The sequence below is a fragment of the Anser brachyrhynchus genome (genome assembly GCF_964034855.1).
Source record: "Anser brachyrhynchus genome assembly, chromosome: 1".
NCBI classification, from domain to species: Eukaryota; Metazoa; Chordata; class Aves; order Anseriformes; family Anatidae; genus Anser; species Anser brachyrhynchus.
The window spans coordinates 60,566,583-60,593,689 of record NC_137694.1 but is presented as its reverse complement, the minus strand read 5'-3'; the positions used below and the strand labels follow the sequence as shown (position 1 = coordinate 60,593,689).

Sequence of the window (27,107 nt, the reverse complement as noted above, 5' to 3'; positions counted from 1 at the left end):
GACAGAGCATAAGACACAGAAAGCAAGCAAATCTGTCAGTCTTCGAACATCAGGAGGAAAAAAATATAACAGCTAGTTTGGAAGAGTGAAAGAGACTGAAGCAAGCAAGCGAGACACTGCCTTTATTCTGATCTGATTGAGCCTGAGAGAAAAAGACAACTAATGCTTCCTGTTCAGGTGTATGCCTAAAGGTATTTTTAGAAGTCTTTAGCAAGGAAGAATTTTACTGTTCTTGGTCATTGAGACCCCTGAAAAGTCTTACTCTTTTCTTTTAAAACATAGCTCCTGATGGCTCAGTCCAGACAAGCGGATAAAACATTGCCCCTGTCTGGCTAAACACTTCCGCAGATGCTTATCTTAAAACACACAAGCTGTCCTCTTGCAGTGAATGGGACGATTCATATGCCGAAAGGTTATGCCAAAACCAGATTCATCAATACCCTAAGGGAATCAGGTTCTGAGGTTATCTTGAGCTGAGAATCAGATCTCTTGGGAGAAGGATTACAGCCTCTTCCTCTATACAGACCTCACTTGAAACGTTATTGATAAGGCAACAGAAATTTTGAGAAGCATCATATTTCGTACCCTCAATAAAGCAGATGAAATACTCTCTGCATTGCTAGAGCACTCTAGGTGTCTGGTACATGAAACTGTCAATACTTCTCTTTTATAATTGCCATACCAAGACACACAGGGGTTTAAGAGATAACAATACAGTGGTCTTGAGCAAAACTGTATTTTTAATAAAATCTAATTTTTCTAAGGCCTATGCATGATTTCCCCAACTCTTTCACAATAATTGTGTTTATTACAAATGTGTCCTCAGAGTCTGAAATACAACTTAAAAAAATAGAAAGGGTTTTATTTCATTTCCACTATCCCAACCAAGAAAAATATAAAATACAAGCAGTGAAAATCAGCTGTAGCTGTAAAAATTCAGCCATATGCATAACCTCCTTTGTAATGATCTAAGTTGTTAAAGGCAGGGCAAGTAAAGACAACTTCATGTCACGTTCTTCTTAAGGAAAAAAAAAGTCCCATCAAAAGGAACAAACTCATATGATTGCTAGGATTGGTCAGGAAGAAGACCTGGATCTTTTTATCCCTGTCTCATCTCTTACTCACATGATCATCTTTCCCCTCTTACAGGTAATTTCTTGATTACTATATCTGTTCCATAACCACTTCCAGACAAGGGAGACTCGACACTGTGCATAGCTGCTCATTATGTGCACTCTTTTAAAGAACTATGAAATACCTGTAAGTTGCAGAACATTTAGAGAAGTCAAACACTTTTATCAAATGAACGTAGAAGACTACTCGATTGACTTTTCCCAGTCAAGTATGAATGTAACTTCCCATCCAAAAAGCAGAACGCACTGAGAAGAGTACATTTTCTGTACATGGTAAATTGCATGTTACCAAAAGGTTTTATGTAAAACGGTATAATCTCTACTAATGTGATACTGTACTCTGTGTCTCAAAAAAAAGGAAAAAAAAAGGTTAAAAAAAAAGGCACAGAGCAAAACAGGACAGAAAGTACCCCCAAATTTTTAAGAGCCACACAGTCAAATATGTTTGACAGGGAGCTAAACTCGCTTTCCTGCTTGCTTGGAAGTAAGCAGAACAGCCCCTTATGTGCTGCTCAAACTTACAGCCTCTCTGAAGCGTGCCACAACAGTGATTCCTTCCAGAAGCTACATCTTCCATATATTTTCACTTTCTTTGCTGCCTGATTTACTTTCAAGAGAGATTACAAGTCCCTGCACCTCTAGAGGCTTTGAAGTTTCTATTCTCAAAACCACAGGCAATCACAGACAAAATTTCCATCAACCTGCCACGCTGGTTACAGCTTATTGCTCTCTTTACCAATCACCATTTCCAGCATGGAGGGGCTATGCAGGGTTATGCACCCGGCTGGCACATTTAATATTCAGAGACCCAATGCTGAATTTTTTATTCAGATAAAATTCTCACTGATATTGGTCCCAATGACATTTTAAGCATTTCTGGGGCTTTGCCTGAGCAGCCATGAGTAAGAACTTCAAAACTGAAGACCTGCCTGTGGTGTTAGCAGAAAGATTTCTAAAGGCAACGTATTATGCCACAAATCTCTCCTTCTTACACAATCAGCTGTTGCAAATGAGAAGACTTTTGTATGTGATACTAATGCTGTTAGAAAAGACTGTCATTTTTAATGTTTTTACATGAAACTCACTTTTTCTCTGTTTAGCACAACAAACCTCCTGCCTTGTTTTCATTACCTTTATCACTTAGTATTTACTTATAGATAATAACACTCGGAGATGTCTAAGCAGAGTAAATCTGGGTCTACACAGATCATGAACCCACTATCTTCTGGTACACAGCTGCTCTTGTGATAAATGCAAGAAAAAAGCAGCTACCTCTCCTTCACAGAGAGAAAAATACCTTAAATGAGCTTGAAGTACTGAAGGTACATAAGAGCACAGATATGGGCAGGAGAGCTGATGCACTGTAACTTTTTGCTCTGCAGTATGCGCACAAACATCTTCTAAAGTATTTATGCAGCCCTCATTACTTTTATACCCAAGCTCTTCATGGCCTTTAAGCACCCATGCACCTAGCACCCAAGGAAGCATGGTGCTGTGCCAGTAACTAAAGGGACAGCCTCTAAAACCACTTTGAACTGCAAAGGGCCATAGAGCAGGATGTTCAAAGGTAGGTGTTTTGAATGCTTTGGAAAACTCCCACTGTGCGCCTGCCTTTTGCACCTCAGAAATCTGGCCCTATGTGAATTTCCCAGGTGGAAGACTATGATAGGCTGGGTGCAGGTTTCCTGCATTTTAGGCTGCTACACTCCCTGATACAGCATTAGGAGAAGGGAGAGTCAGGCTTGAAGGCATGATGCTTCTTCACATCTCCATCAGGCAGAGGAGTCCACCTCCATTATACAAATGCTGCAGCTGAGAGCAATGTGTTTAAAGTTTCACAGGTAGGCAACAACAAATCCAAAAACTGAACTTTTTTTCCTGCTGCCTGTTCCCGTAAACCAGACTGCTGCAGAAAAAGCTCTTCCCTTAAATAGCGAACAGCCCCAGATTGACCCCTGCAAGATGGGAAGGTTCTGGGAGGAAGGGTCGGTTCCCGCTGCAGATAAGGTTGATTACTGCACTAACAATCAGGGCTATATTACTTGGAGATATACTGATACGTTCAGTACTAATTGCATAATTTCTTCTGCATTTTAATGCAAACATATGTAATTATTGAATATTTACATAATGAATGTAGTACACTCTGCTGTGTTTTAAATGCCAAGCACCTACAACACAATTCTTACAACCTTAGATTTGGCAATCATCTTTTTTTCTTGACCAGAAAAAGATTAAAACTCAGGGTTTAATTTTTTTAAAAAATATCCCTCAGATACATTTGGTTTCAGTAACAACCAATTCTTTACCCCTCAATTCAAAACCCAAGGGAAATGAAAGCCACATACTGTGTGCTGTGAGGGAAATCAAGCAAGTGTGTCATGGTGACAAAAGGATGGTTCAGAGTTTCAATTGGTGTTATTCTCTTATCGGCATCTATCGTCAACATCTTCTTTAACAGATCTATAAACTCCCGTCGGTCCGCCTTTTCCACCAACATATCACTTCCTTCCAAATCTGTTGTCATATTCACCTAAAAGAGAAAGGACAAGGATGAGCACCAAGGGGAAAAAACAGATGGCCAGGTCCTCAGCAAACTGTGTTTACTTCTCATTGGAGCACAAGCCCTCTGAGCCTCTCCATATCTGCAGAAGGAGTTGCTGAAGTCGCATGGCAGGCTCTGGGGTGGCTAGTCACGCTGTCATCTGGCTTGTGCATGTCAGATCTCCAGACAGACTGTTAAGTGTTCAGCTGGCTTGGGTCAATGGCTAATGAAACACTTAGTCACCCTCCACTGAAGATGAACAGCTTCCATGTGGTAGCAGGCAAGCTCTGGCCATCAGTATATTTGTCATATAAAGGACTGTGCTATCAGATATTTTACTATGGGTACTGTGAGCAAAATATATATATATAAAATAAATAAAAATTGACAGTAAGTTTATGGGAAATATTCCACTCGGGTATCATTAAAAAAAACTTTATGTTAATGAAGTCTTTACTGATTTCATTCCTCAATTTCTGCATGTTTGCTTGTGAATGCTACAATGTCTAGCCTTTGATAGCACCAACTCCAGACATACAGTCACAGGAGTGGTTATGCTGGAATTAACTTTCACAACCACATGGAATTGACGCAGTGAATTAGTATTCCTCATTCCCCAAAACAGTCACACTTCACAGAGCTCTGTTACAGCCAGGGTATTTCCAACGTCACTGTTTTACAAATGGAAATATTAAAGCACAGAGAAGTGAAGTGATTTGCCAGTAGTCACATGGAGGGGCAGCGGAGAGACAAGAGAAAACACAGGACTTTGACACTCAGCCACGTGACTTAGCCATTTTCCAAGGCTGCTTTACTACAGCACATTGAAGACACGTGCCCCTGTGCATGTATTCCCCTCCAAAGCAGTACATAATGAGCTGATTTGGTAGGCAAAATCTTTTTTTTTTTTCCTCAGAAGCTGGCACAAGAATGGGGTACATGCAGAAAACATGTAGTTCCTCTTTCCTGGTGTTGTCCAAAAGCATGCAAAATGGTCTTGCTTGTTACTCACCAATGTTCTTACCTGTGCCATATCATCCAAACAGTTGAAAATATACTTCCTTGCTTCCTTCGACTTAATCCCCGTCTCTGCCTCATGATCATCTGGTGTCTGCTCAAAACAGGAGAAAGGCTTTGACCAGAACTGCCCAGCAATCAGCTACGAATTATGTGCTCCTTCCAGCTCATGCCTCATCCTGCCCTCATTAGAGACCACTACATGTCTCTTGCCTGAGCAGACACCATTTACGCCTTCTCCACTGTGATTACATGACAGATGTCGCATCATTTGGAGATATCTTTCCTCTTTTTCACTTCAGAGGATGCTCCTCTGAAGCAGGACCATCTCCCAAATAAGGCTGGTGTCCCAAAGGTCTTCTACACCCTCCCCCGCTGTGAGGCTCAGCATCTCATCCTTACAGCCAGATGCCCACTGCCTCTCTCCTTAGGGAGCGAATACAGCAAACATGCTGGTACAAGAGATTCAAGGCCCACTTGCATTACAAATGGATATGACTATCAGAAGTAAAATCCCTTCTGTTTTTTTTTTTTTTCTTCTTTTTTTCCTTTTTTTCCTCAATGCAGTAGATATTAGAGCAAAGTCTGCCCGGGGCATGTTTCATTTAAATTACACATTAATTCATTGAGTACTTCGAGGGAGATTTCCAGGTGAACTCTGGACTTGGATTTCCCACAAAGCGGTGCCAAGCAGGTGAGCTAAGGGCTGCAGACTTCTGTGATGGCAGTTTTACCTCAGGCCATACCCACCCCAGCGTCTGTGGTGCATCACAAAAAGCATACACCTAGGCTCTGAGGTGACCCAGTTGTCTCCCCACTTCCAACCAACAACTGCACGGTAAAAGAAACAAGGGAACGTCTTCCTACCTTCAGCCTCCACAAAGGATACGGTGAGTCTGTATCCCTGTTGAAAAACCTTGTAGTCTTTGTCCCTGCACTTAACAAATACTCTGCTGGTAAGCCCTGTGTCTGTGAGATATAGCGAATCTGTAAGAGAAGGATGAGAGGTCACTGTTCATCCTGTGAAGATCTCTGGAGGTCTTCCTTGAAGAAGGGCAGGAGGCATTTAAAACAATGGAACAAAGAAAGAAAGAGAAAACGTAGTGCACTGTTAGACTTCACCGAAAAATAAAAAAAATTAAACAACCCACACTGAAAGGAATGACAGGAAAGAGAATTCCCGTACTGCATTCCTCCATTTATCATTTACATCTATGGAAACTTACCCTTGCGATATGCTGCCACAGAGTTTGTGGATGAAGGAAAGTCCCTAGGTTTTAGAGGTCAGAGGGGAAGACCAACACAGAGATTTCAGTGGTGAGTTTCAATGATTTGCACCTTTTTATGTCACACTCTCCTCTCCAGGAGGTAATTTCAATAATTTGGTATTTGCACTCTAACTTTCGCTGTTTTTATCCCCAGCTGAGCACACAGCCTTTCCTAGGAGCAGTTTGAAGTTCAAAACAGAAAACTATGAAGTGACTATCTTTGAACTTAGATGAAATATACACTCAAACACATAGACACCCTCACGGTGTGTAAAATACTTCATCTCTATTGCCTACATGACTTCATTTGCTATTTGGGTTACTTCCATGATTATGACCTCGCTGGCATTCAGACAGCTATAAGATGCTACACATGTGTTTTCAGAATCCCAGACTTAAATTTATTTATTCAAAGGAGAAAGGGTATGTGATTACATAATTAAAGACTGATATAACACACGCCTGGGGTGGCACATGAAACCTGAACTTTGGCATTTCCTGACTTCTGAATGTTTCACTCTGCAAAATTACTGCAGACTCTGCAAAATGCATAAAATGTTCATCTACTCTAGAAATTATATGGAAAAATGGAAAATTTTATTGAGAGAAGAGACAGGGAAGGGTAAAAAAAAAAAAAAACCAAACAAATAAACAAACACAGAATAGAGGCATAAAAAGCAGCTGTGGTTCCAACAACTTTCAAACACTCATGATCCCGGCCCATTGAGCATGCCTTGCTTGGCTCAGCAGCTCCTTACGTCCGTGGGACCTCGAGCACCTGAGAAGCTGCAGGAGCCTTCCTGCAGCCCAGCACCAGAGCTGCAAGGCAGCACACGCTGCAGTGAGGGGCCAGGCTTAGCCCCTGCCCCTTCCCAGCTCCCCAGGAGCCTTCACGGCACTTCAGCAGAGGAAACTTTGCACTGTGCAGTTAAGCTGGGCAGGTACATATGGTGATTTCTTTTTCAGCTGTGTGTTTTATGACTTTTTGGCAGGGGGTGGGGGGAGGAGAAAGAAATCTGCTCTTCATGCTTGGTATGTGATTTCCAAACGCTTCGAAGTTTTTCAGCTACATCTGATTTCCTTTGGAATCACTAATGGCCCATCTCTTCACTGCGGGATATTTCCCCTGCCAAATACCACTCAGGCTAAAAAATACTGTTTGTGAAAGATGAGTCAAAGAAACATTTTCATATACGAAAAGTTATTTACTTATTACCCTCTTTTTTTTCCTCATTTTTTTCTAAAAGTAAAAAGACCCTTTTCAGGCCACATTTGCAGAAAGCTAAGATCATCTGGAAGAAGACTATCAGAATGGAAATTGTTCTGCAGCCCTGACTCTAGAAGCCGCTGTGCTATCTGTTTTAGGAGTACAAAAGAAGCATAAAAGCCTATAGGGAGAGAACCACGACAGCTTATATTAACTAGAAACCTACACCACTGTGAACGTTCTCTTTCTTGTCATTGCTTTTAATATACACCCTCATAAAAGGGATTATGAAATGCAGTAGAGTTCATGCAGTTTCTTCTAACAAATAAACCTTTATTTAATACTTGCTGTTACAGTAGAGAAAGGGTGCCTGCTCTGTTCAATGATTAGAGACATGTACAGAGCTCTCTAGCCAACGGGAACGTTTACTCTTGATTGAGAATTCACTTAGGCAGTCAGTTCTTAATAGTCAGCATGCTGAATAGCACACTGGCTACCTAGAGTACTCCGGGTGGATAATGAAAAAGTTGACTTAGGAGGGTAAGAATCGCATGCAAATACCTCCTGTTAGCAAAACGGAAAAAGTTGGCATCTGTTCACTGTGAAAAAAGGGGAAAAAAAAGCCACAAACATTTTGGCTCTTATCAATAGCCAGGGCGACATCAATACCAACCTGATCGTACTCTGAAGCTCCTGGGTACAAAGGCCAGCCCAAGAACAGCTCTGCAATGACACATCCCAATGACCACATATCGATTGCTTCACAAAATGGTAAACCAAGGATGATTTCAGGGGCTCTGCAAAGGAATAGATTAGAAAACATTAGCCACCGGAACAGATCCACTCACACTCAAGATGCTGCTTGCTGTCAACAAGTGTTCCTGCTCCTACTGTAGGGCTCCACTGCCTGCTGGCAAAGTACCTGCTAACCAAGCATTAGTTGGTGAATATTTATCTTTGCCTAAGTCCTCTGGCACCATTTAGTCAAGAGACAGCCCTGCTGAGGCCTCATGTTTCACAGTAGCTTTAAAAGGAGAGAGCTGCCATTATTTTCCTTCGACAGGAGGAAAGACGAAGCACCAACAAGGATGTCACACGTTCCAGGCCACTCAGCTAAGATCCCCACTGGAGGCTCCGAGGCCCAGCTTGCTGAGGAACCACACTGACTCTCTGCCACAAACCATCCTCCATTCACTGAGCTTGGAGGGCTTCACAAGCAGCCAGACATTAAATAATCATTATAGGACTGGTATAAAAGGATTACTGACTTTTTAAACAAATGGATGCAACCATAAAACAGAGATATAACCTAATTAGATCTATTAGATCTAAGTCTGTTCCTCAGGAGGAAGTAGCCAAGAAGCCTTTGCTTTCCAATCTGTCCCAGACACCTGATTAAATTTCCTCTTCTCTTTCAGCTGAAACGGGCAAAAAGCGGCGGCAGTCCCACCACGTAGTTACTGTCTGCTTCAGAGGATGGCCACCGAAACACCTCTGCTCAGCGGGTCTCGGCGTTAGCTATCCCCACTGAGGAAACTGAGGAGGTAAAAGCTTTAGCTCCCTCTCTTTACGATGAGGCCGCAGCAGGCAGAGCGGCCTTCGTGTTGTAGTGGCAGGGACGCCCGCGCTGTCACGGAGAACCCAGCTCAGCCACTGCAGTCTCTTAGCTCAGACTTCCCCAAGTCGCTTTTCTTACTTTCCCCGTCTCGGCCCAGATTTCCGCATGCAGTTCAATGCTATAATTCCTGTTTTACACAGGGACCGCCTAAGGCTTCTCTCCTGCTCTTCTTGCAGATCTTGCAATGCTGTCTTTTAAAGCCTCACCTCCTGGAGTCAGAAGATGCACAATAGGGAAACTTACTTTCCCATCCTCCTCTAACTACTAAAAAAAAAAAAGAAGACAGATAAGAGAAAGAAACACACATTGCTTTAAAACTTTCATCATTTTAAAAACAGCCTTAGGATTTCTTGGGCCCTGATGCATATTTTGGGAATGTCTGAGGTTGACTACTGAGCTAATCAAGTGCCACCATCCAGAAACAGGACCCATGGTTCCTAGTTTCCCATCTGTCATCAGGATAAGATCTGACACCAGTGAGATCATACTAAGGATTACCGATTGCAGTGGAAAATATTATGTTTTAATCGTGCTATTACACAGTCATGTGAAGACAAGTCTTTAGCTAAGAAACCAAGCAAAATGGTATTTTTTTTTCCAAAGAAACAAGCAAAGGCCATGTAACAAGAATCCACGCCTTATCTTTAGTACACAAACTTCCCCAATTTTGGGCTGACCTGTAATGATAAAAGCCCCAAACTATTTGTTCTCAAACTAGTGACACGGAATGTAAGAATTAAGGGAATTTCTAGGATTTTAAGGCTAGTCTGCTTTGTGCCATTCCCAAAACAAACAAACAAAAAACCAACAACCACACACCAGCAACTTAAAAAGCAGCTACCTTTAGCCCTTCTAATTTCAGCTTTGATTGCTGTTCTCATATCCCACTGCTCTTTAGCCTATCACAACAAACTTTTTATTCTAACACCAATCTCTACTTAGGAACAAGGGGTTAATTTTCCTCCTTTCCTTCCTATTCTGTCATCCCTGCACACTAGTCGACACCTAGACAAAATGCAGAGAGAAAAAGACAGCTATGGTGACCTGAATCTCATTACTATGTAAATCCTGCATTCAAAGCCATCTGCCTCTCCCTGTCTGCCTTCCACATTGTGAACGAAATGTCCCTGGTCACTAATGAGAGCTCAGCCTCTCATTGCCTGAACTTCAGATCCCTCCCACTAACTCAAGTGGAGGGAGCAGAGGGGTGGACTAGCGGTGGGATATTCCCAACGTGATATTGTCTAGAAACCTCCCTGTTCATAAAAAACACTTGCACTGCTGTCATATGCAGCACACACCTCCTCCCCTCTCTCCCCACACTTATGCTGCCAACACCTCCAGACCCCTGCAAGAAGGGATGACCTAGAATTTGAGATTCCAAAATTTCTCATTTTTTATTGCGAGTCTTCAGCTGTCCAGTTGGTTTTCCATAAAGCTCCTGCTTTTGGAGTGTAGCAATTAGATAAGAATTTATTTTTCACTTAAAAAAAATTTTGCATCTCCACTGCTGGGAAGTAAAACACAAGGCCAGCATCCATACCACTCCATCCATACCATTTAGACGCATAAAAGGCAACTTAAGATAATGCCATTCATTATATTAAACCAGACGTATCATTGTGGAGAGGAGAGGTGGTGATGTATTTTTACTTTATTTTCCCTGTTCGAAAGCTGGTATTTGTAGTACTCTACCAAGCCTAAACATTACTTTCAATCAAAGCCCAAACAGAAGAATGCCGACGACAAATTTGGAACAGTGGTGAGAACCCCTGCGTGGACAGGGCCAGACCCAAGTGCCGCGGGGCCGTGCGTACACCGATGCTAGCGTTTGTGTTATGACTTTCTCACAGCCCTGCCTCCGTTTCCTGACTGCAACTCTTCCACAGAGAGGGAGCAGCCCAAAGACAAAAGACCTTGTTAAGTTAATTAACCAGTCATTAGGACACCAAGAGAAGGACAGGTATCGTGCACCAAGCGGGCTTCCTGACTTTCCGCTAGCAGACTCCTCCCGTTTGTCATGCGTAAGGGAGAGCTGGAGCCACCCCAAAGGAAGCAACGCCTGTCTGTCCATCCACCCAGCAGCAGCTGCTGGCACTCCCTGCTGACAGCCAACACCAACCTTGTAGTGAAGATGCTACAGGTTCTGCACAGGAACAGCTCGTCCTCTGATAAAATCTCCGAACCTCTGGCAGGTGGAGATCGGTTTGCATGCAGAGATCCTTCTGCATATGCACCTTTATTGAACACATAGAACTCCTCCCTTTCTTAGCAAAAGCACATGCCAGCTTTTTAAGACAAGGTGAGATCTTGGCTTCAATCGCACATCGTGGCACGGAGTTCCAGAGACAACTTTTTGCTTTAATTAACATCTCAAGTCTGATGTTTAAAGCCTGATTTTCCTTTATCAGGTTTAAATTTGTCACCTCTCACTTCATGCTCACATGAATTGGCCTAAAGGTGAAAACCTAAGATCTTGAATCACCTTTCCTTTTAGCGCAAAGTATTTTTATCTCTCTGCTTTGTTCTCCCTTGCTTGTCTTCCTTCTGAATGAAGCAACTTCTGGCTTCTCAGCTTTCCATCCCGTGGATGTTTCAGTCCCCTTCCCCTGACTCTACAGCTCCTTTTCCTGACATGACTGCCTGGAGACAGGCTGAGCAGATCTATAAACAGTCTTAAACGCAAGGATATTCCCCAGACTTATTTTGTGCTATTTGCAGAATGCTTTGGCATTCCAGTCTTCCCTGAACCTAGTATTTTGTTTGCTTTTGGAGTGACGCTAGGCATTTCAGCAGATGTTTTATCTGGGAGATCCTCTGAGATGCACAGTCCTTTCTCCAAGGGAGCTACAGTTAATTTAAGACGTAGAATTATGTAGAAATAATTCAGTTTTCCTCTTCAAATGTTTACTGCGCTGACATGGAATAAAGTTGTTTGTAATCCAGATCAAATCCCTTAAATGTTCCTGCAGCATAACTTAACAGTTCTGTGGTATCTGCACACTCGGGCACTTCACTGCTGGCCCATCATTTTTTACAGATAATTAATATATTAAGTAACTCTGTCCTAAAATGCGCATGCAGGCTGTTCCACAACTGACCCTTTTATTCCTAAAAGCACTCAGATTTAGCTCAGCTGCTCTAAGAATGTTGTAATTTTCTTTTCCAAGGGGAAATAAAACATTTTCATGTCTTAGCCAGTTGTTATGTGGGATTTCTCCATTCTGCAGCTCGTAACACTATATAACAGGGTAAAATACTCTATTAAAGCATGCACATCACAGTATTGTAATTACAAACCCAAGTTCACGTGGCAGCAGGTTCTCCCAGAACAGCAATGTGTGATTTACGCTGTCTTCAAGAAATCTCTTCATGGCTGCCCAGTGAAGTGTTTTCCATCCCAATAATACCGCTTGTTTTAAACACAAACTCACCAAACCTTTCAATTTTGGCGGTGACCTCGTTTCAGACCACGCAAAGGCAGCTCGCTGCCAGATACCTTGGTATGTGCAGGCTGTGCATCTGCAGTGCCCTCAGCACAGTAATTCCAGCCTCCAGTACAAGGAACACAGAGGGAAACCAGAAAACTTCACCCTCCCGTCCTTCCTTTGCCATGAGCTGCCTTTGGTGACTTTCAACAAAATGTGCTCCTGTTCAGCACACAGGCACAACAGCCGGGTCTACAGTTCATGCACATCTCACCAATACAGACCAAAGATTTAAGGAACACTTGCAACCAACCTGGGAGAGACTTAAACAGCCCCCACGAGAGGCCCATATCTTAGAATCACAGAATCTTTTAGGTTGAAAGGGACCTCTGGAGGCCATCTGGTCCAACCCTAGGGCCACCTAGAGCAGGTTGCCCAGGACTGCATCCAGACAGCTTTTGAATATCTCCAAGGATGGAGACTCCACAACCTCTCTGGACAACTTCTGCCAGTGCTTAGTCACCTGCACAGTGTTTCCTGATGCTCAGACTTCCTGTGTTTCAGTTTGTGCCCATTGCCTCTTGTCGTGTCACTAGGCACCACAGAAGAGAGGTTGGCTCCATGCACTTTGTGCCCTCTCTTCAGGTTCCACCCACACACCTCCAAGAGATAAGCAGCCAGCCCATCCCCAATTCCCACATCTCCTGTCCCTTTCCCAGACAGAATCACTGCCCTGGCCAACAAAGGATGACCTGCTCCTTGGCTCAGTGCTGGGTTCACCAAGTGCCCCGGTACCTTGGAGCAGAGCCTGAAGGCACCTGTGTTCTGCAGAGAGCTGCTGGCACTGGTGTGGGACCACGTATCTCCTCTCTGTCCATACCCAGGGCATGAGGGTCCCTGCAGGTCCCCAAAGACAGAAGCACCATCTCATAATTTGCTTGCACCTCACATATGACCCTGTCCTACTTGCAGGCCTTCCGCTGGCAGAGTATTTACTTTAGCAACCCGGCTTTGTGGCAGGGTAATTTCATTGTCTGGTGTTTCTGTCAGCAAAATTAATTACCAGTCTAGCTCACCGGCTTTTTCACCCACACATCACAGGACATTAAAAACAAATGCCAAAAAAATTCATTTCCACGGACTTGGGCTCAGAGAGCTGGGCTCTTTCTGAATTTTAAAACAACCCCCCTTGGGAATAATTCCCCGCCTCTGGGAGGGCCCCGTAGCTGAGCATCACTGTCTCAGCATAGTCCTTCATGGGCAAGTATACAGATCAGGCAAAAACACAACTTAAGACTTGATGCTGGCTGGCACCTTCAGCACAGAGCGTGCCCGCTCCTTGCCTTTAGGTGATGGTTGTTGAAGGAGGCTGTAGGCAGCTGTTGGTAGTAGAAACTGCTCGCTCACCACCTCCACACAACGGGCCTCTAAAGCTCACACTAACATGCTCCCTATTTTGCACGTCATACACAGATGCACCCAGTTTCTGGAAAGGACTCGGGGTAGCCAGTCATTTCCCAGGCCATCAGACCACCAGCACAACCACCACTAGAGGGTAGCTCCAACACTGCGTTGCTCACACTGCCCTCGCCCATCCCTCAAGATTAGTTTGCAACACACCAAAAAATATCTGTATCTGCTCAGAGGACTGGAAGCTGTATCCACTCAGCCTTCGGTGATGGTTTATGTTACAGGACATAAATATAAACTGGAGGCCGGTAGTAAGTGAGGTACTGCAGGGGTTTATCCTGGGACCCTTCTTGTTTAATACCTTTATCGCTGGCCTGGGGCAGGAGGCAGAGCGCACCCTGAGCCAGTCTGCAGATGACACCAAACTGGGGGGACCTTGCCACAAGGGCACACTGCCACCCGGAGGGATCCGGGCAGGCAGGAGGCATCGGCCAACGGGGACTTTGTGACACTCAGCCAGGACAAACGCTGAGTCCCACACCTGGGATGGGTGAACCTGGGTGATGATAGCTGGGGAGAGCTCGGATGGAAAGGCCATGAGTTTCCTGGCTTGGGGGGCAGTGGGATGAACGCAGGCCCAGGTAGCAGCAGGGCCAAAGGCCTCACACTCACAGGCTGCGTGGTGAGCAGTAGGGCCAGCAGATGGCAGGTGGTGGTTACCCACCTCCAGCCATGCTTGTGAGACCGTATCTGGTATCACTTGCCCCAGCAAGACAAGCTCAGGCTCTGATCTCAGAGCTGACCATACCCGGAGCAGCAGGTAGAACTCAGTGGCCCCCCGCTGAGGCCCCCTCCCACCTCAACCACTCCGACTCCATGCAGTACGGTAAGTACACGCTTGTCAATAGCAAGGTCACCCTGATCCTCCTATATAGCTGGGAGCGTTTTGGGGAGTTCATGTGTAGGTCCCAGGGCATTTTTATCAAGTGCACACACAGTTCTTTCTGTCTTCTCAAAACAGAGCAAGTTACACCAGAATTACTTCTGGACTTGAGCAGCATAATTATCAAACAAGCTTCAGGAACCTATCATTACTAAGGGTACTTAGTAGCAAATAAATCACAGAAGCAGACCAAACCACCCATCCCTTGACACTGCTCAGGTTCCACCAGTGCTGACTGTTATGGGTGAAAATACTCCAGAGGATTGTGCCAGAGACTCCCAGGGCTAGACTGGACGCCAGGAAGCCACCCGCTGCCTCCCTGTCCCAATATAGGGCCATCTATGCCTACGTCCCTCCTGGCAAGCACTCAGCCAGCTTGTCTTACAGACCTCCCATGGTGGAGAGACCATAAACCTCACTGTGCCCCAAAGGACTTCACCCCTTGTAATTTTAAGGAATAATACAGCTGTGCATAGCTGACTTGATGTCATGCTTAATTACAACTTGTTGTCAATCGGACGTCTATGTAATATATATGGAAAAAGAAAACTTGATACATCTAATTTGACTTTGCTTATACCCAGTTTTCTGCCAGGCTGTACTTCTTTCCCCTCTTCCTCCTCCCTTTGCCTGAACACAGATTTGGTACCTATAAACTTGTCTGTTTTTCTCTCCTTTTGCTTACTTCTGTCACCTTTTCTGCTCTCTGCATGCACTTCTCATGGATGGTGAGAGATGGATATCACGCACAGAATTTAGGAGAGCTAAAACTTGTGGAGGGATGCACGCCACGTGCCACAAACACAGCCCTGTGCTGCTGCAGGGGTGAGCTGGGTGAGTACAGGTCGTGTGCATCCATCTTCAAAAATAGGGTTTCATGCAGATACCTATACACTAGGCACCCAAATGGGGTCCTGACACCTGCCATGACTGTCAGCACGAGGCTACTGTGAAAAGGAATTTGCATGGGTTAATCCTGGAAGAGTGTCAAGCATACTGCAGCAGCATGCCCCAAGCACATGCCATCGCTACCCACCTTTCCTGGGATTAAGAAGGCTGGATTCAGCTGGGAACGCAGGAGCCTTTAACGCAGGGTTTAAGTGGGGAAGGAGGGGTGACTGCTGGGAGGACGTGCACCGCTCTGCTCTCATACATACATTGCACATATACATTCCGTTTAGGTTAGGGCTGGAGAGAAAACCTCCAGCTCCCTTCAGCAAGAGCAAATGACTGAAGGCCTGAGCTGGAGAAAGCAGCGCAGCTGTTTGTGGAAACAAGACAAAAGATTTAGAAACAGTTGCTTTTTTCTCCTCTCCCATGTCAGGCTGTTTACAGAAACCAAGGGATGAAATTTTGCAGACAAAAACACTGAGAGCAGCCTGTCAGTCTTGCAGGGAGGGAGAGGGAGAGGGAGGGGAGCGTAGGCTTCTTTCAGGATTATGGATCATTGCTAAATTGCTCTATCAATTATTAAACCCATCACTCAAAGCGCAGTAACCAAAATATAGCAGATAAAGCCTTTCTCATCCACTCTCCACCAGCTGCTCTCCTCCTCCTAAAGCCAGAGGGGAATGAAAATTCCCGTACTTTGTGTTTTATAAACATCATTTTCCCTGTGCCTTGAAAATAAAAGCTTTTTCGGACAAGGTACAAAAGAACCAAGGCCAGGCCAGGAAAATATTAAAGGAGGACTTGCCCTTTCAATTATCAGACCCAAAGAAAAAAACACAATCTCCCCAATCAATATGATTTCCTAGTGCCAATAGGTGAAACCATTTGCCTGTGGATAAATCAAGAGGCATGCAGCCATCAGTAGCTGTTAGCTGCCATTTGCCTTTGCCCTTGGGTGGACCACGGCAGGGTGGGTACCATTCTGGGAGAGGACATGGCACGGCTGAGAGCTCTGCCTTTGGTCTGGCCAGTGGCAATGCGGAGCTATCGTGGATCAGAAAGGAAGCACTCTGACTGGCCATGCTGACACAGAGCAAAGCCTCACAGACTAAAGAAGAGGTTCAGACTGGACATTAGGAAAAATTTCTGTACTGTGAGGGTGGTCAAACACTGGAGCAGGCTTCCTAGCGAGGTGGCTGATGCCCTGTGCCTTTCCATATTCAAAAGGCATTTGGGCAATGCCCACAATAATATGCTCTAACTTTTGGTTAGCCCTGAAGTGGTCAGGCAGTTGGACTCGATCTCTGTGGGTTCCTTCAGCTCAACTATTCTAATTCTAAAGCAGAGAGGGGAACAGGACCGATCTGCAGATGGCAAGGCTGTCACGTGGCTGCTGCTGTCTGACCGACATAACTTTCCAGCAGCACTATATGCGCTTGCTGGAGGCTGCGGCTCCAGTTCAGCAAAGCCCTTTACCATATGGGTAACCTGAAGCAAATACTTGCCAGAGTCCCCCAGAGGGCACTGGATACAGTTAAAGTTAAGCACACATTTAAGTGCTTTGCTGAATCTGAATCCACTGGCAAGTCTTTGTTGCACTTGAGCTGGAAATCTTAAGAGGCAAGAAAAGCTATTAAGCCCAATAATGGAAAAGAAAGCCGGGTCCTGGTTCAGCCAAGAGACACACTAAGCTTGTCCCAGCCAGGCGTGCATCTTTGTACATCCCCAGAGAAAGCCCGGCTGGATGGATCACGAACACGCTCGTCAGCTTGAGCTCTGAAACGCAGGGCTCTGTGCACTTCAGAGAAGGGGCTTCACCACCATCACCCTGAGGCACAGCAGCCCCATGCTGACCCCGAAGTGCACAAACATGCATGTGGGGTGGTGCAACAGCACACTGTGACCTCTGGTTGTTCCCTCAGACAAAGGGTAACGCATGGCAGGGCGGGCTGGGGTTCTCCCAGGTTATGGAAGAAAGCAGAGAATAGAAAAATCGTAATTTGAAAACAAAAGCCCTATCCATGCCAGGCAGCGAATGGATGAGCCGCAGGGTGCTGGGTGCAGAGATCCCCTGAAGGAGGCATCTGATCAAGAGGGGAAGAATGCCAGTTATGTGCTTCCATTCATGCCACTGCAATGCAAGCATAATTCTGACTGCTTTCTGACCCACAGTATGCAATTTATGCAAATCCAAGCTGTTCTCGCTTCCCTCAGAGCCAAATGTCCACCAATGCCAGAGCTGGCTTGAACTTTTTGTTTTCCTTTTCAAATCTATTGTTTTCACTGCTGAATATTTAAGACCTTTAGTTGTTGCTGTTGCACTTCTTTGGAAATGAAATAATAATTAAAAAATCCCGCAGCACACAGATGCATTCAGGAGTTGACTTCTTGCCTCCGATGGCCTCCCATCCGGCCACTCGCAGCTCCAGCCCAGTCCCTTATCATTCCAGACCAGAGCCCTGTCACGTATTGGCCAAGCGAAGCTCCTTGGGCCTGATCTGTAACGTTCCCCGAGACTTCTGTTCGCAGCAAATACCCAAAGTTGCACCAAGCTGTATGGCGGTTTTATGGGATTAGGCTGACTACCAAGCCAACTGCCAATATAAGGCTTCAAACAATTTCTACCCTGGCAAACAGGGATACAAACCAGGCTCTGGCCATGATCCTAAGACTGGCTTCACAGAGCAAGTAGCAGGTCTGAGGCTAAAAGTATCAAATTTCTGCAGCTTTCCTTTATTTTTTTTCCCTTTTAATCATGTCCACTGGCTGCTTTTTTTAATTAAAAAAAGACAAAGACAAAAATAAAGTACTTATCCTGCTTGCCTCTCAGAGAAAGGAGCACTGCCCTTCACTTATCTCTGAAGAGCCACACAGATTTAATATTATTATTAGTAGCAACTATTTGTATTTCTGTAGCACGCAGAAGTCCCAGTGGAGACTGGAGCCCCATAACGCTAGACATTAAAAGATGACGTGCTAAAAGACTGTGTCTGTTCCAGAGAATTTATGATCTAAAACGACGTGTGGTGACAATGGAACAGATTGGGGAAGCAATTTGCCCAAGATCATATGGAGAGAGTGTAGCAGCGCCAAGAAAAGAAGCGGGGTCCTTGAGAACAGCGTGCCATCGCTACTAGACCACCGTGTCTTCTATTTATGACATTCGGGAATCACATTAATAATACATGGGTTTGTAGGGTCTTTCAAAAGAAATGGTATTACTGATGCAAGGCAGGTTTTGAGGTGAAATGACCTGTAAATATCATGTAGCCAGGTAGTAGGGAGCTGTGTCAGGAACCGTTCACAAAATTCAATGCCCAGCTCAGTGAGTCGCAGCACCCGACCTCTGCTGGGGAGACCTGCCCGGTCTACAAAGTCATTTTGGGAAGGGCCTGGGCATGCCAGCCCACCCGCTGACCCAACCCGTGGAAGTACCCAGAGCACACTGGAATTGGCTATTTCTGCAGCAGAGAGCTGAAAATTTCCAAATTTAACTCGAGCTCTACGAGGATAAACACACGCCACGAAGCAAAACGTAGAGCGTGTGATAAAAGCTCCCTGTACAAATAGCAGGGCACAGCACTGAGAAAAAACAACAACAACAACAACAAAAAAAACCACCACTGCTCTTTCACAGAATTAGGGAAACATGAATCCACTCTGAATTTAACTTTTTATTGTACTGATGTTTGGGGTAATATCTGGAAGGGTGAAACAGGGCCCTACCATACCAGGTGCTGTAAAAAAAAAAAAAAAAAAAAAAAAAAAAGGAAAGAAAGAAAACAGTCCCTGGCCTAAAAGACTCGCAAGCTGGCTACAAATCCCTGATCACCCTGGAATTACAGACTCTGGGACTTGCTGCTCAGCATCCGCTAAGCCAGGACCTGCAACCAGGCCGCAGCCAGCGGCCCAGCGGGGGGCCCGCTCGCAGCCTGGGCCCCGCAGGCCATGATGGGACCTGCAGGGACGTGCTGCTACCCCACTGCCGGGTATCAGAGGGACACGAGGCACGAAGGTTTCAGCAAATCTTCAGGAAGGGCGAAGGATCATCCCTAAAATCTCAGGCTGATGTTGCACACGGCTCCCCTGAGCAAGATAACACATTAACATCCCTCCAACATACGCAAGGGCCTGAGGCTTTCCAGCCCAAACCCGAGTACCGTGGGGTCACTGGGTCCCTCTGCTCTGCACGGAGAACCCAGCTCAGGGCACAGCGATGGAGACGAGGAGGGATCCTGACGTCCCCTGGCCACGTCTCCCACACCAGCTCCCCTATCCCTGCCCTTCTTGCTCCCCTATCAGCCCCTGCCCGCTCCAACCACTGGTTTGTTTCCTCCTCAGCTCTGGCTTTACCCGTTGATGCCACGCATCTCACAGGAACCGGACAGAAGAGCAGGATATCAGCAAGAATGCATGCGTGTGCGAATAGTTCAGAAGGAATCGCAGTGCTTGTGGAAGGGCAACAGAAGGGAGACTTTTAAAATAAAAGTCTTCTGCAAAGTAAGTTCATTCTTCATTTAAAATCATTACATGGAAAATTCAATTGTTCTCCAACGCATCTCTGTACCAAATCAGGAGACTAAATTCAATCATTAAAGTGTGAAGCAGATGAATTTAAATCCATAGTAAGTGCAAATTTCAACACAATTTTAAGTAAGGAGTCGCTCCCAACACCTTCATAACATGTCAACACATAGTCATATATTTGTTTCTGGGACTCTTCAAATGTCTCCTTTTACAGTTTCAATTTTTTCTTGCCAAAACAAATCCTTAAAGCTACCCTGATCTTCTGATAAAATATAAACATTTTCTACATGTTAAACTTTAGGTAGCCCACAAGAGAGATTTTGGAGAGACAAAGCCTGCAGAAAAAATGTCATACAAAAGAAACTTTTCCTCCTCTTTGCTACACAAGAGTAGAATTTGGAATGATTCCCGTCTGATTAATTTTAACTTTTAATTTGTCCTTGGATCTCACTGCAGTACGGACGTCATTTCTTAATTTGACTGTTTTGCAAGTAGCTCGGACTGTCCTTGTAAAGGGCGAAGAAATCCCCATATATCAGGAATAGTTTTGGCTGAGGGGAAGTTTGGTAATTACTCCGGAGGAATGAACACAACAATCAAAAGTACTTCCCAGGACATGAAGACAAAGATCCACCCTTTCTTGAAAGAAAGGGCTCCCTTATGTACACATTCGTATCTTCAGTTATCATGACTGCCTGTAACCATTTAGCCCTCTAAGTCAACTGCACAGTTCAAGAACATTTCCTGGCATTCTTCACATTTTTTACATGTCGCAATTTTATCTGGTGTATATCATATGCTTTCCTGTGAACTGCCTCAACCAAGCTATCTTGCTCCTGACAAAAGAGTTTGGGGTTTATAAACTTCAGAACTGCAACTCTAAGAAACCCGATCACTCGAAGGCTGCGCTGGAAATTATTGAAAACAGAGCAAGTTTGGGTTTGATAGGTAAAACTGGAGCATGTTCCAGCAGCTGGGGGATGCAGATGGACCGACCTCTTCCCTTAAAGGGGCTTTTACCTAGGCCTGTGCCACCAGTAACAGTGTAAGCACACAAATTCATCGCCCCAGCATCTTGGTGTCCTTAGCAAATCTTAGGTTTCGTCAACTCCTTTGCTGCCCCTTTCCCCATCGCTGTCCCCAGTGCTCCACCTGCATCTATTTCAGCTGTAGAAATTGCAGTGCTCGGTTCACCCAGCAAGGCAGCAAAGTGGGCACTGTTTCCAGCAGCAGTACCTGGCCAGGTGGGCAGCCCGAGCACACAGAGGATGCTAGCAGGGGCAGGACGGTGATGTCCCTGCATGAGGTGTAACTAATTACCTGAAATATGATGTACTGCCTGCACACGGCAAGACGTAGGGTGCAAGAACACGGCTGGACATGAGCGCTTTCCTAACAAACAAGACAGGGAAGGGAATAACTATATTTCCCCTGTTATTCTAAGGGGAGGTTCATGGAAAGGTTAGAGGGAAAACAATGCAGGCCATCGATCACGCAGACGGCTAACCTAGAAAGGTTACCGCATGTTCCTGCCTCATTTTTCACATCTATAATTACCCCGCGGCCTCCTCCCACCCGCCTCTCCCCGCATCCCACCCACCGCCCAGCACCAGATACAAACCACCGCCGCTTTATTAATTATGGATTTTGTTTGCTCTGCCTGTTGCTGCCCTGTCGGAGGATTCAGCAGCATTGCTCCTGCCATCCCCGCGGAGCAGCGCAGCTGGGACAGGGGAGCTCGACGTGTTTCCTGCTTCGTGAGGAGCTCCCACCTCTCCGCAGAGGTCGAGGTGGGATGGAGGTGGGAGGGATGCGGGTCTTTGCGCTTGCAACGTGATGCAGGGAAGCAAAGTAGAGGTGTGTGAGGGAAGACTGTTTCCATTCATGAAAGGCTCAGATTTGCTCTCGGATCTTCATCCAACCGAAACAAAATGCCAATATTGCTGAACATACTTAGCACCTCCTGAAGTGCAATCCTACTCCGAACAGTGCCTTGTCTAAAAACAGCATCGCCGGGCTCCTTGTTTACTGCATTCCCCACGATGCCTGAACAGTATTTCTCAGTCTAAAAGAAAAATTACACTTTTTTTCCCCTATCTACCAGACCTGCAGACTCAACCAAGGCTTTGAGAGCCACTCTGGACCCATTTCTCGTGCATTTATGCATGCATTTATGGGCAGCCAAATTAGAGTTACGTGGAGATGGGCAGGGGAAGCACAAGGCAATGATTTGAAGACAGTGAATTTGCAGGGGACTCGCTATGTTTCTACTCAAAGTACAGCATCACATTTCTGATGCTGGGAACCCTGAGGGTCTTTATATTCTTTATTATTTTACTTTTTTTTTTTTTTTAAACTATAGGGGAAACCCAAAATAGTTTCCTTTGAGAACTTGCTCTCTGTAATCACTGTTTCTTCCTTCTGCAGTATTTTTGGAACCAGGATTTTCAGTTGTAGAATAGTAGTAAATGTGTAAGGAAAGAAAAACTGCTGCTGCAGCAACAATAGTGAGAAATACTTTAAGCCATCGATCTGAGAACTACTTTCTGGTTTTGCTCTTTTTCTATCCCACCAAAAATTATAATTAATTCATCCTCTAACAATACTAAAAATCATTATTTTCTAATTGCAACCAAATCTGTAACAGAACACTGTGCTGATGCAAAGCAGGGGGGAAAAAATATGCTGACGAGTGAAAATCCTGCACAACAAATGTCACTCATCGATACAAAGGTGCATGAACTTCCTGGTTTGGACCCCAGAAAACTCCACACACAGTTATGTTTGTGAAGAAAGAATCACACTGGAAAAGCCAGCACTAGTAGTCTCAAGAGGAAATGAAACATGGAATTGCTTTTGAAAAAGAATCCTAGAACAGGGAGAACCTTTGCAATTCCTTTGAGGCTGATCCTGATGGAAAACAAGGTACCTGGAGGATCCAGGAAAATCAAGGAGCTCTAGACATCCTCCACAAAAAGTCGGAGAACCAAAAGCACGGCGCTGCTCCCCTCTGAGACTAACTCACTCTATCGACCGCAACCACATCCAACCGCACCAAAATACTCTGAGGCATTTCCAAACGTTTGCCATGGGGACAAAACCACAGAGCATCAACCACCCCTAAAGCTTTACTTCTGAGCTGGATTCGCAATGGACATTGGAGAGGATGCTGTAGAAAACCTACAGTGGACGTTGGTTTTCACGTCCCAAAGGTGCCATGCAAAATCTCTCCTCCTCACACAGGGTGCCAAATCCTTTCTCAGCCAAACTCCCCACTTCCCAATGCTTAGAGGCACCTACTGCATTCAGATGAGGCTTCCCTTAGCCAAGTCCTGAGGACAAGCAGCATGGGATGGCTGTAGCAGTGACCTGCCACCTTGATACTGACCGTGGCACAGATATTCCAGCTACAGGCACCTCCAGTTGAGCTCTCACATCAGCAGCAAGACTGACAACGCACCCTAGTACAGCTTGCCGGACCAAGGGGGGAGATCTGGACCAGATGTCTAAAACTTCTGGTTTTGAAAATGCCCACAAGATCCTGAGGGACATTAGAACAGAAGAGCTCTAAATGCTTTCAAGGTAATTTCTAAGAAAATTTGAGGATCTAATGTGTACGGGTTCAACAATGGGAATTTTTTTCCCCTCCCAATTAAGTCAATTTACAGCTTTTTCAGGTCGATGAGTTACCCATAAGCTGTGCAATATGTGTTGGGGGACATCTCTCGGTTGCTTCTAAATTCCATTATTTATTTACTTGCTAGAGAAACAAAGCACAAACGGCGACGCGGTACGGAGCCGCGCGCTCTGGCGTGGAGCAGCAGGCGCAGACCCATCAGGACTCCGATGGGCCCTCTGAGAATCCAGCTCACTCGCTTTCAGAAAAAAATAATCCTGCTTTCCCACTCTTCCTTGAAGCAGCCAACTAGATGAGGGAACGGTTAATTAGCTGATGTTTGTAAAGCCCTTTGAAGATGAAAAGTGTTATTTTTATTTTCAAGTCTCAAAGAAAAACAACAAAAAAAAAAGAAAATTAAAAGGGAAAAAAAGGCCACGGGAAGACTCATGCTTTAACTGAGTGGTGAGCAGCAGAAAGGAGCCTGGTTCCCCGCGGAGCGGGGCCTCAGACCAGAGCTCAGAGCTCCCGCACGGAGCGGCTCCCGCAGCAGTACGTTAAGTGGCAAGCTGACACTGCAGCCTTTCCCCCGGGGCGTGCATTAACAGGGGCTCTGCCCAGCTGCTGATTTTCATGAAACATGTAGGACTCAGTGCCATTGAGACCCCTCCCCCTGCATCAAATTTGCTTGAATTCGTCCGCTGGATTTGAAAGCTAAGGGGAACGTAGCGGCAGCGTGATCACACACGTCGCATTTCCTTAGAAAAGCAGGCTAAAAGCGAAATGAGGAAGGCCCTTGAACACAAAAAGGTGCAGTGTCTGGCTAGCCAGAACCCAGGTGGGCTATTTTGTTCCTTCAAGTGCAAACTAAGGAAGTGGTTTACCTATTTTAAACACTTTGCACCTATGGTTGGAATTTCTGCATCTCCCTTTTGTTTTTTTGTGCTTTATTTTGTTTATTTCCCGTGTCCTTGGCACCCCGAGGATGCGCTCGCAGCAGAGGCACGTTGTGGTGCAGCACAAGGACTCCCTGGCAGCTGGGGAGCAACAAGGAGCTTACAGGTGGGTGCCCTGCCCTGGGTGGACACGAATAGCAAGAAGGCAGATGAGGATTGCAGTGTATTAGCAAAGCTGTGCTTAGCACCTGAGACAAGAAGGACAACGAGCTGTGACAGGTCAGGCCTGAAGTGACCCGGCAGCACAGACGGGGAAGACTTTACGTTGGTGTACCCCATTAGAGTTCCTTCATCGCCGTCTTCTCATCAAAATCCCACGGCCACCAAAAATAAACAGGATGCTAGCTTTGAGTTTCCCTGTTAGATAACATCTGAATATTCATCCTGATGATGATACCTCACGTCTCGCTCCAGATAGGCTTGTTCCCCCAAGACCGGGACCAGCAGCCCTGTCCTGAGCCTCCTTCCACCTGTAATTCCTCCTCCCGCTCTCAGATCAGCCATGCACCAGAGCTGCAAGGTCCCGCTTAAAAACAGCCATCTGGTGAAGGGGCAGGAAGAACCAGTTAAAAACAGAGTAGCTCCACCATATGGAGAAAATAATTCTGTTGGGCAGTGTAGGAAGAAGCAAACCCTATTATAATAATTGTGTTGCCAAGCAATGTTGCAGGCTTGTTTTTCCCCTCACGGCTTTGGCACTGACGAAGAACAGAGCTTCCCCCGTACCATCCCCACGGAAAGACCATACCGTTCCCCGCGTGTGCTGTGGGATTACCAGGTTACACCACCAAACCTCCACAGCGTGAGCCAAGCACGGGGATGGGAGCACCGCATGCTCTGCTTCCCTCTACCCCTTCCATTTTGGGCAGAAGCACCAGGAATTTGGGAAAAGGTGATCCACTTCAGCTGCATTGCACCCCAAGAAAGGCGGCTGAGGCCTCAGAGCTACCGCAGGAGAAAATTTCACTAGAGACAAGCTCAGGTTTGAAGGATGGCCTGCCATTCCCAATGCCAGGCAACGCACGCCTTCTTGGGCTAAGATGTATCTGAACATGAGAATCCTGGCCCTCCTGTCCTCCCCAAAACAACCTGGACAGTGCAACCTGGTAAATTAAAAAAAAACAAAAAAAGCTGCGATCAGGTCCTTCTAGAACAGCTCCCCTTGCTTAGACATTTCTGGGCTGTCATTAGGAGGGTACCCGCTGTGCCAGCCCCAGACTCGCTCCTGGCTGCCTGCAGCACGATGGCAATCCCTCCGTGGAGGTCATGCTGGGCAGTTCCCCCACGCCAGCCATCCGTCCTTGGCCTCCTAGGGTCCTGTAATCCCATTATCGTCACGAGGAGCTAACGACACACACCACGGTGAGCTAACCCAGGGCATAAGGAAGGACCTGAACTTCGCCACCACCCAGATCGATGGCAGGTACCTGCAGCCCTCAGCCTCCGAGGGACGTCCCTCCTGCCGAGCCACGTGTGGCAGGCGTGCTCTTCCAAGCACAAGGCTCCTGCTTTCTCTGCATAAAGACCTTGCTCTTTTCCCCTTTTTCCTTTGTTCCCCCGCCCTGTCTCCCTCTCATCCACTCCCGTGCTCTGCCTCCACACAAAGCTACGTTTATTTCCAATGACAGCCCTGCAGCCGAAGGTGGACAAACCCTCTCCCGTCTCCAGCAGCGTGCAAGGTGGAGAGGGCTGCACAGCCTCTGCTGCAGACACCGTTCCCAGGCAAGCACCATCCCACTCTGAGGCCAGTTAGCGTATTAGTCATTAATTCTGGATAAAAGGAAGTTATTTGCACGGCCTTGCTTAGACAAGACTGAAATCGTCACGTGTCCCTCCCCCTCCCTCTGCTCTCCTTTAATACCTTATTAATATTGTACGCCAGCACCAGCCAATATGCAAATGGAGCGCTATGCAAATACGGCTCCGCGTAAAGACAGCTGCACTTAGCTCAGTGCGTCCTAACGCGACTCCAGAGGAATAGCTGGGGGGAAAATAAATCATATAGATGATGGAGAAAGCACGTCCTAACTTCCAAACTTCTGGGGAGAAAGCTGTGTGCGTGTGCATCTATCTGAGCAGAGGTTTTATGACGTTTTGTCGAGGAGATAAGGTCGTTAATACTCTGCTAAATTACGGGCTACAATGCCTTTTCTTTTTTTTCCAGGACACCAAAAGGATTGCCCTCCTAAGTATCTAAGGCTCTGTCTTGGAAAACCTACTTCTCAAGTGGACGTAAAAGTGCAGCTCTGCTCTGTAGAAATGGTATTGTCAACTTTCCTGTTCATTGTTTCTCTGTAATTCCACATCAGATATGCTTAGTTTCAAGCCAGAAACCTTTTTACAGGTTTTCCCCTAAGCACAGCCCTGCAAACAACAGCCCTGAATCTGAAAGTCAATCGCTTCCTCTCCTTCCCGAGCACTGCTACCTGCATTGCATTAAATGCTGTTGGCAATCAAGAGGTCCCCAGATATGGCACGAGGAGGGGCAGAAGTATTTCTACCAAGAGCTTGGAAGAGAGACCTATCAGAATGAAAACTTTACCTTGGT

The 27,107-nt window shown here is 45.8% G+C and overlaps 1 protein-coding gene and 1 long non-coding RNA gene across 13 annotated transcripts in view; both read right to left on the bottom strand.

Moving 5' to 3' along the window:
- Positions 1–27,107, bottom strand: part of HIPK2 (homeodomain interacting protein kinase 2) — a 135,866-nt gene that overhangs the window by 36,531 nt on the left and 72,228 nt on the right. For 7 of the 12 annotated variants that reach the window (XM_080558272.1, XM_080558267.1, XM_080558275.1 and 4 more), the window contains 4 exons: positions 7,844–7,967; positions 5,563–5,682; positions 4,691–4,789; positions 3,482–3,666 (listed from right to left, as the gene is read on the bottom strand). In XM_080558272.1, the coding sequence (XP_080414398.1) occupies positions 3,482–3,666; positions 4,691–4,789; positions 5,563–5,682; positions 7,844–7,967 (528 nt within the window). The remainder of the gene's footprint in view (positions 1–3,481; positions 3,667–4,690; positions 4,790–5,562; positions 5,683–7,843; positions 7,968–27,107) is intronic. The other 5 variants (XM_080558274.1, XM_080558266.1, XM_080558265.1 and 2 more) reach the window with 1 other exon arrangement.
- Positions 18,193–27,107, bottom strand: part of LOC308179300 — a 29,891-nt gene continuing 20,976 nt past the window's right edge. Inside the window, exon 2 of the long non-coding RNA XR_013940327.1 lies at positions 18,193–27,107. This exon is cut by the window's right edge and continues 20,800 nt beyond it. This is a non-coding gene — a long non-coding RNA (uncharacterized lncRNA).